Below are 9,265 nucleotides of genomic sequence, written 5' to 3'. Positions count from 1 at the left end.
TTTTTTTCATTCAACAGACTCCCATCATCCCTTGCGCGCGGAATGGCGGGTTGTGGCATGAAGTGGTAAACTATCCTGTGCGTTCAGCCAACAGTCCGTTACCATCATGTCGTCGTTTGTGACAGAAGTGCTCGCCAGCTCAGGTAAACTGGAGAAGGATGACCTCGCCTGCAAAATCTCCAAACTGTCACGGAAAGTGGAGGAAACTAAGGTAAACAGTGAAGTCGGCTAACCAGCTGTATTACTCGAATATAACGTATAACAGTTCAAATGTAACCAGCGTTAACTTGACGATAAAAGGAATCAATGTTAAATTCCTTATTTTCAAAAAGTAGAATAAAATAAGGTGTTCAAAGGTAATTATTCTGTTTATTTGCATCACTTTGGTACTCATGTTAGCATACATTGACTGTTAACCAAAGCGCGACTAACGCATTTCTCCTGACATGTGAAGTCATTTAAGAATAATAAACATTTAATAAGATTCGTTGTACAATGAACGCCGTTTTAATAGTGAACAGAGGAGTACTGATGTGACTTTAGCAGGCTGACGTGTCATGCTGCTGATATCATTGCCTGTCAGTGCCAGTCTGAGCTCTGACTTTAGACAAACAGATTAAATGTTATTAATCTGGTTATACTCTACATTGTGTTCTTTCATGGTCTTGAGACGATATTGGCCGATAATATCTTTTTGGGTTCTGAATTTTAGCCATCAAACTTGCCTTTTTATGTTTCGTTCTTGTTATGTTTCAGGATTTACTATATGTCTAACAAGATTAGCTTACATTTTCCTGTAATGTAATTGATAAGCAAATAAATGCCTTATGCTTCATATTTGTCATCTGAATTGGAGAGATCCATTTGTTTTTCTATGTATTAGTGAAGAAGTGTAACACTAGTCTCCACATCAAAAACCTGTTATGCATTTTATTTTTATTTATTACCATTTTGTGTTTCGGTGACAAAGTTTAACCCTCTTCTTTTTTCCATACAGGAAGAGGTTACAGACATGATAAATAAAAAATATATTGAGTTTATACCTAGTATGGAGGGAGCAGCGGAGCTTTTGGACCAGGTTGAATCAGTTTCCAAAGACATTGATTTATTAAAAAGCTGCATTGAGAATGAGGTACTTTATTTCACTATTAATAAACAATTAAGGTTCAGTTTCTAATGAAAAGAGTAACCCTTATAGTAGGTAAACATGTCAACTAAGTGTTTGCCTTTACAGGTTCAGCAAAACCTCCATGATGCCGTAACAGAGTATGCCAAGCTTAAACAGCAGCTAGAGAAAAACACTGCAATAATAAAACTGCTCCAGCATCTCCAAGAGGTAATGCTTCTGGGATTTTGTATATGCTTAGAGGATTTTCTAACCATAAAGCTATTTATGTGTTAAAGAATGTGCATGTGTGTCTTGTGATGTAAATGATTATGTAAAGAAAGCTCACAGTAATTTGCTTGTTTACTTAAGTTCAGGCACATGTTTTGTGTAAAAAAAACAAAAAAAAACAAAAAACATTCTCAATATTGTAATATGTTCTCAATAAGTTTGACACTGCAGTAGAGGAGTATCACAGGGCCTTGCAGGAAAAGAATTATGTGGTTGCAGCCAAGCAGCATGGAACAGTAAGTCACATTCAAAAATACATTCACATTACCTGTGAATTTAACAGTTTATTTAATTATAAACAAAATTTGAGGGATTTTTGCCATCCAGTTTGACGTTTCTCTGAATAATTTGATTAGTTTATTGACATATCATGTTACTAATTTGATTAACATTTTAGTTGATTAACAGCCGCAAAAACTTAGTGTGCTAAGGTCTTAATTACATATTCCTACTTGCATTAAATAGGCACGAGTAAGTGTTGATGCCCTGAAAGCTTGGAAAGACACAGAGTTGCCTTTAGTTTGGGCCCTCAGCTCAGAGATCACAATACAGAGAGAGAATCTCATCCACCACCTTGGAGAAGAGTGGCGGAAACTGGCAGTCTGGAAATTTCCTCCCACTGAAAGTAACTTTTTTTTTTTTTTTACATTAAAGTCAGCATGGAATGAAAATTCACCCTCTCTATTTTCTAAACCTATGTTGTTGATCTTAATGTGAATGATTTGTCCATGCTCATGTTTCATTTTAAGCCTATTTTGACCTCATAATTTTTAACTAAAATGTCATAACTTGATCTTCCAGTGGAACATCGAACTTCTTCAATCTTTTAGTCAGCTTAAACCTGCCTCTTTCTTACTATTGACCACAAGCTCACAATCAGATCTGCTTCCACCCAACCCATGGATAGAACTAGGGCTGCAACTAACTATTATTTTGATAATAGGTTAATCTGTCAATTATCTTTTCGATTAATCGGATAAAAAAAAAAATCTAAAAATTATTGTACATTAAAAATTAATTTTAATCCATTACTTTAAACAATGTTATTCCACATCCTGTCTAATGCTGTTCTCCAAACAATGTGTAATATAAAGCCTATGAAAACAAATATAGTGAATATATTTATGTTGGCTATGCTGTACATTATAAGCAAAAAAGGGTTAAAATACAAACATTCCATTCTAAAGTTAAACCAAAAAACTACTGATTGCTTACTATTTTTTCAAAGCAGAAATTAAAATGACAATTTTAAATTATTATTATAAACAAAAGCACAAAATGTTAGCTTGTATGAGGTGTGAAGAACACACGTTCACTCAACTAAACATAGTAATTAAATTACATTAATGGACTGTTCCAACAATAGTACCTCGCTTTTGTTCGAAGCGCTTATAAAGCATTCTCATGTTTCTGACAACTTAGATCATGTACCTTTCCTGCTGCAGCTTACTTTGTGTCCTCTGCTATTTTCCATAAGCGTTTTGTATATAGAAATGGGTTATTCGCTACAGTAAAGTGACGTGACTGGCTAATGGTTTCCTAGACACAGAGCGCAGATGTGACCAATTGATAATCAAATTCGTTGACAATTATTTTCATTAACGATAATAATCGATTTTATCAATTAGTTGTTGCAGCCCTAGATAGAACCAAGTCACCCGTCCTACAATTTTTTTCTTTTTCAATCTGTTTCACTCTGTTTCATAACAACTTTCATTTACATTTGTGTCTAAGATACATGTTGGTGGTATCTGAGTAGAGAAAAGTGATTTCTTTGAAATCATTCTGCTTGGTTTGCTGGTCTGATTTGTTTTGATCTCCATATTTTAGCCGAGCTCACTAGCGCGAAATCTTTCCTGAAGACAACGCTTCATTTGAACACAGGAGGATCTAAGGTGGATGAGTCTAACCTACATGCTCTACTTCCCAGCATTCTCCAGGCCCTCTCCGTTCAAGGAGAGCTTCATAAAAAGATTAAACTGTTTGGTAAGAATAAGTTTTAGTGTTACAGCCCATTAGTACCTCCACATTGCTTTGTTTATATTTTGGTCTGTTAGTTGACTGCCTGACTCTTTGTCAATCCTTTAGGGCAAGTGTTGTTTAAGTACATGCTGAAGCCTCTAATCTTATACCCCTCGCTGATGGTGGAAGTGAGCAGTCAGCCTGAGCAGGGTGCAGTCCTGACCCTGCAGTGTACAGAAACCAAAGCAGAGCATCCAGATCCCAGCCAGGTTTACACCAAAGTGCTTACCGTGCTTAAGACGCTACATGAACACCTTTTTGGTACGTCTAAAAAATCTAAAAAAAAAATAAAAAAAATGTTTCTGTTTACCTCAGACATTGTAGTCATCACTAATTATAATGCACACACCGGGGCATAGCCATCACTTCAGAAGTGAGGGGGGCAAAAATGTCAAGTGAAATACCAGTTTGGACTAATTGTCTAACAGGTTTTGTTTCTTATCTCTTGCTTTTAATTGGCTAAGAAATCAAATACAGTGCTGAACAATAACCAATAATTTGTATCCTATAATTTTTTCCCTATATTTTCCTAATGACAGTTTTATGATTGACTTATGTACTACAAACATTTGGGTATTAAGTCATCATGGATTTTATACAATGTAAAACAATATTTTTTTTTTTTATCACAGAATAAGGCAGAAAATATATTTTATAGTTTCTATACTGTAATAAAGGCTATGTCAATAAGCACTGCAGAATCATATTGTTATGAAAATACCACAAGATGGCTTGAAAAACACACAAATGATATATTGTTGCAGTCGTGTTTGTCTTCATGTTATATCAGTCAAAATGTTTCTGCTTTTTCTGCTACAGCGATAGCTGGATGCCTTTGTCCAGGGATTTCCTGGAACGTCATAAGTTATCACTTTCTGTTATGGACTTTCTTTAAGTACTTACTGTATATTTTGAATTAATATAATTATATAACTTAATATATTTATATACTTGTATAAGTCAGGCATAAAATGCAACACTCAGTTTTATACAATATAAAATGGGGTCCCTAGTCCATCACTCCATCCAACATGGGGTCTTGAAAAAAAGGTTGAAGACCCCTGCATTAGACATTACATTGCTTGCATTAGGCTGATGATGGGGTTTCTTTTGTTTTCTTCAGATGTGTCTATTGATGAAAAGAAAGTGTCTGAGATTTTAGGAGACCTGATTTGGGAGGAGATGTCGGAGTGCATCATTCGTGAATGCTTGGTTCATTCCATTCCGACTAACAGTAGTCAGCTAGCTGAGTATAGCGAGGTAAGGCTGCAAGGATCTGTCAGCATATGACAACTGCACAGCATTCTTTGTAATACAATATTCAATTGTGTTCTCAGGTCATTAAACAGACAGAGGATTTTGAGAGCAGTCTGAAAGAGATGGGGTACCTCACAGGGGACTCAACAGACCTCTTGAAATATGCCAGGAACGTCAACTGCCACTTCGCAAGCAAAAAATGCCAAGATGTCATTGTGGCTGCACGGAAACTGATGACTTCTGAGATGCACAACACAGTGAAAGTAAGACCTCTTTAAATTCTCTAATTTTAATTAAATTATAATAGCTTTTTAGTGGCTAGTGTTTTGTGTGCTCTTTGTGTCCAGATCACTCCAGAGTATAAGCTCGCTATCCCTAAACTACCAAGTCCCAGTGGAGAGAAGGAGAGGAAAGAGTCGGGTAAGAAAAGTGCCCATTATGATCAGCGGAGCCTGGAAAACGAGAAACAGTTGAGTCCCAGTACCCTGTGCCTGCCTGTGTGTCGCATTAGTGAGTCAGTGCAGCAGCTAATGGACTTGGCCATACAAACTCTGTCCGAGGCAGTGGGCAGCTCCCCCCAGTGGTACGTAGCAGGCAGCCAATACAATTTAGCACCGATTTGTTTTCGGGTCCATGTGAAAGTTGTAATTGCGGAGCTACATATATTTGGTCTTTTTCTTTCAGTGCAGTCCAGCTTTTCTACACAGTTCGAAACATTTTTCACCTCTTCTATGATGTTGTGCCTACATATCACAAGTAAGTTGGTCTATTTTTATTAGGGATACACTGAAATAAAAATTCTGTGCCGAAACCGAAAATTCAGGATGACCTTGGCCGAAAACCAAAACCAAAACCGAAAAAAAACAAAAAAACAATTAAAATCTAAAATCCCTCCAAAACCATTTCAGCCTGAAACTGAAAACAGCTATTTCGGCTGGAAATTTTTGGTAGCCAAAATTTCAGCGCATCCCTAATTTTTATAGCAGTATTCTTGGTATATTGGGTTTTGTTTTTAATGTGATGCTGTGATGCTGTTTTTATAACTTAGGGACAACTTCCTGAAGCTGCCTCACTTGGCTGCCATCCAACACAATAACTGCATGTTCATCGCTCACCACCTTTTAACCTTGGGTTTCCAGTTTAAACCTCACCTTCCTTTGAAAGACGGAGTGGCTTATTTTGTAGACTTGGTCCCAGGTTTTAGAAGACTAGGTAAGTGCAATCTGACATGCTTTGATACTGTTCAGATGTTTGGGGTCCATAAGAATTTTTATTTTTTTTATTTATTTATTTTTTAATACTTTTATTCAGCAAGTATGCATCATGGTTTACACAAATATGAGGCTGAACTGTTTTCAACTTAGATAATAAGAGAATTTCCTTGAGCACCAAATCATATAATGATTTCTGAAAGATTGTGTGACGCTTAAGACTAGAGTAATGGCTGCTAAATTTTTGTGTACAGAATGTTGCAGTGTTCATAATTAAATCCTCTAGGGTTTTTTTTGTTTTCCAGCTGTGGTGGCAGGCCTATTTCCACAGAGTGGTTAAACCTCCCCACCCAAGAATCACGCATACTCACACACACAAGCCACTTTCATCTCTGTCAAAACAAATTTTGGAAGATATTTATTTGCAAAGATTTAAACTGCCATGGTAGGAGAAGGCTATATTAATAATCTATGGCAGAAATCCTATTATAAATAAATTAGGTTAGTGGATAATTCAGCAGCAAAAATTATTCTAGAAAAATCATGAGTGGATAATTTTATAAAGTCTGGACATTTAGTAAAAAAAAATACACTTTGCTCTTTGTATTGTTATAAAATACATTTTTATATATACTATAAAATGAAAAGCCATTTCATTATTTCATTTAAATGTATAGCACAGCTTTTTAATTAGGCAGCAACATGATAGATAGAACAAGATAGGCTGTTGATTTTTTTTTATTTTATTTTATTTATTTTTTTTTATATATAGAGCAGCACAAAACGCTTAAGTGCATCCCGTGCACAGAATGTCGCAGCACTCCGCAGCGAAAAGTTCAAAGCACAAAGGGAAGAGATACTGATGCTTAGTGTGTTATCTATGCAACTTTTAAGTTTTAAATTTCAGTTACTGTGCACATGAAGCACAATTCAGTGCTCTCTACTCCAGTGTTGTGACAGACACCCAGTAGAAAGATGACATGATTTAGAAACGGCAATAAACTGCAGCAAGATAAAGTCCTTTTATGCAAAACCATAGACCTTATGGACTTAAATATTCATTGTACCTCACAATAAGCTATCAAATGGCTTCAGAAGTCTTGGAATATAGTGCACGAAAACTTTATGGTGCTTTGCAATGTTTTTTATGCCTTTAGTGGGGCTTAAGAAGAATAGTACGCACAATATTGGACGTCACTGAGAAGCTGCATTCGTGACGGAGATGATTTTTGGTGTGGCTGCCTGCCACGGCAAAATGAAATTAGAGTAAACACTGTTGATTTATCTGTGCACATCTTTTTTTTTTTTTTTTTTTTCTCATTCCAGAAACCTTTTCACTTGGACATACGTCAGAATAGGGAAGAAAAAATTATTGCAACTTCCCTTTCATGCTAAATTTAAATGGTAGCGTAGAGACCAATGTTTAAGATGAGATGGATATTTTAAGTTTTTTTTTTTTTTTTAAACTAGGTGCTCGGTGCTTTGTGGCACAAATGAACATTCAGAAAGCTGAGATGTTGGAGAGACTATCCACTGCACGCAACTTCTCTAACTTGGATGATGAAGACAATTACTCTGTAGCCAGCAAGGCTATCAGACAAGTATGATCAAACAACACAAATTAATTTGTGAATAGACAGTAGAAGCACATTTGTTCACATTTGTGCCTAGTGTACTTGCCACTGGGGTTTTATTGCTGTTGTGTATTTTAGGTAATTCATCAGCTGAGGAGGTTGGGAAAAGTTTGGCAAGATGTCTTGCCTGTGAACATATATTGCAAAGCCATTGGGAATCTCCTCAATACTGCAATATCAGAGCTGATTAATAAGATTATGATGTTGGAGGTAAGGCAATACATAATGCTGTTGTTGTTTTTGATGACACCACCAAACAATTTGAGGTATAAACCAAAGTGCTTTCATTCCAGGACATATCCAATGTGGACGGTGAGAGACTGCGAACACTGTGTCAAACCATTATAGAGGAAGGGCCGCTGGTCTTCAATCCATTGCCAGATGAAAACAAGAACAAAAAATATCAAGAAGAGGTTCCAGTCTATGTAAAGAAATGGATGACCTTAAAAGAGATCTCCATGGTGCTAAATGCTAATCTACAGGAGATAGTGGACAGGTCATACACTTACTTAATCTTTTATATTTGATTCATTGATTCATCAGTCTGTCTGTAACTCTGGTCACAGTTTTTTGTCATTGGGAACTTTGGAATTATGTATCTCGTTGTTTATAGATTTAATTGGAGCTCACATTAATTTTTTTTTTTTTTTTAAGGTGGGCGGAGGGCAAAGGACCTCTGGCAGTGGAGTTCTCCTGTAATGAGATGAAGAGCCTCATTCGTGCCCTGTTCAAGAACACAGAGAGGCGAGCAGCGGCCCTCGCTAAAATTGTCAAATAGACATCCAAAAAACCAATGCACTCCCAACGAATAACGCTACATGGAGCTTTTCCTTACATATATTGTATCCTCTATTTTTCTATTTTGCTGAAAAATGCATTACAATAAATGCTGTTCTAAGCACATGCCTGTTCTCTTACCTTGTCATCAGTAAACAATTAATACTTTAAAAAAATACCTCAATAAACTGCAGCAATGGCACATCTTGTTTTAGGCTGTCTAAAGTTTTTCAATTTACGAAAAAAAAAAGAAGAGAAAACTGTCATGTTTACATACAAACCTGTATGACTTAAATCTGGGGAACACGAATAAAAATTTTACACAGAATGGTGTCAACTGACAACCTCAGTTACCATACACTTAAATTGGACTGCTTTTCCATACAATAAGAGTGGATTATGACAGGCTTTCATTCTGCCTCACATTCCACTCTAGATAGAAAGTCATACGTGGTTGGAACGACATGAGTGAGAGTAAATAAAACTTTTGAGTCTCAATACTTTATCTGTAGAAGAGGTCCAGACAACTTCTGGATAGAAGCTGTGGATGGTTAAAGTTTTACTTGACGGTGCTTTTACGTCAGCGCTTGACAGTTTACGACACCGGCTTTGACAGCATGAAGGTTGCCATGTATTTATAATCATAATCAACCATTTGAAAGAGTACCTTCGTACAACTAAAATTTTGTTCAAATAGTGTGTGTGTGTGTATATATATATATATATATTAGGAAGTTATATAATTATAACCACGTCATTTCGATAACACTTTACAATAAGGTTCATTAGTTAAACATTAGTTAATTAACTAACATGAATTAACAATGAGCAATACATTTGATACTGTATTTACTAATCTTCGTTAGCGTTAGTTAATGAAAATACTGTTCATTGTTTGTTCATGTTAGTTCACAGTGCGTTAACTGTTATCAAGATTTTAATGTATTAGTAAATGTTGAAATTAACAT

The 9,265-nt window shown here is 35.9% G+C and overlaps 1 protein-coding gene across 1 annotated transcript; it reads left to right on the top strand.

Annotated features, from left to right (window-relative positions):
• On the top strand, nucleotides 1–8,423 carry zw10 (zw10 kinetochore protein). Its single transcript, XM_051876847.1, has 16 exons — nucleotides 1–211; nucleotides 998–1,132; nucleotides 1,235–1,336; nucleotides 1,555–1,632; nucleotides 1,862–2,021; nucleotides 3,227–3,382; nucleotides 3,485–3,679; nucleotides 4,542–4,678; nucleotides 4,756–4,938; nucleotides 5,023–5,258; nucleotides 5,360–5,431; nucleotides 5,724–5,887; nucleotides 7,357–7,487; nucleotides 7,599–7,730; nucleotides 7,814–8,016; nucleotides 8,175–8,423. Exons 1-16 carry the CDS (start codon nucleotides 107–109, stop codon nucleotides 8,296–8,298), a joined length of 2,313 nt encoding a protein of 770 aa, XP_051732807.1. The 5' UTR covers nucleotides 1–106; the 3' UTR covers nucleotides 8,299–8,423.
• The last annotated feature ends 842 nt before the right edge of the window (nucleotides 8,424–9,265 follow it).

The sequence above is a fragment of the Ctenopharyngodon idella genome, chromosome 21 (genome assembly GCF_019924925.1).
Source record: "Ctenopharyngodon idella isolate HZGC_01 chromosome 21, HZGC01, whole genome shotgun sequence".
In the NCBI taxonomy this organism is placed as follows: domain Eukaryota; kingdom Metazoa; phylum Chordata; class Actinopteri; order Cypriniformes; family Xenocyprididae; genus Ctenopharyngodon; species Ctenopharyngodon idella.
This window is presented reverse-complemented; position numbering and strand designations above follow the sequence as displayed.

What these genes read in the sequence shown, in the direction of transcription:
- zw10 (XM_051876847.1), top strand. Translation starts at nt 107, where the DNA reads ATGTCGTCGTTTGTGACAGAAGTGCTCGCCAGCTCAGGTAAACTGGAG. An exon ending in CAGCCAAGCAGCATGGAACA is followed by an intron (nt 1,633 to 1,861) that starts GTAAGTCACATT and finishes TGCATTAAATAG; the next exon opens with GCACGAGTAAGTGTTGATGC. An exon ending in TAAAAAGATTAAACTGTTTG is followed by an intron (nt 3,383 to 3,484) that starts GTAAGAATAAGT and finishes TCAATCCTTTAG; the next exon opens with GGCAAGTGTTGTTTAAGTAC.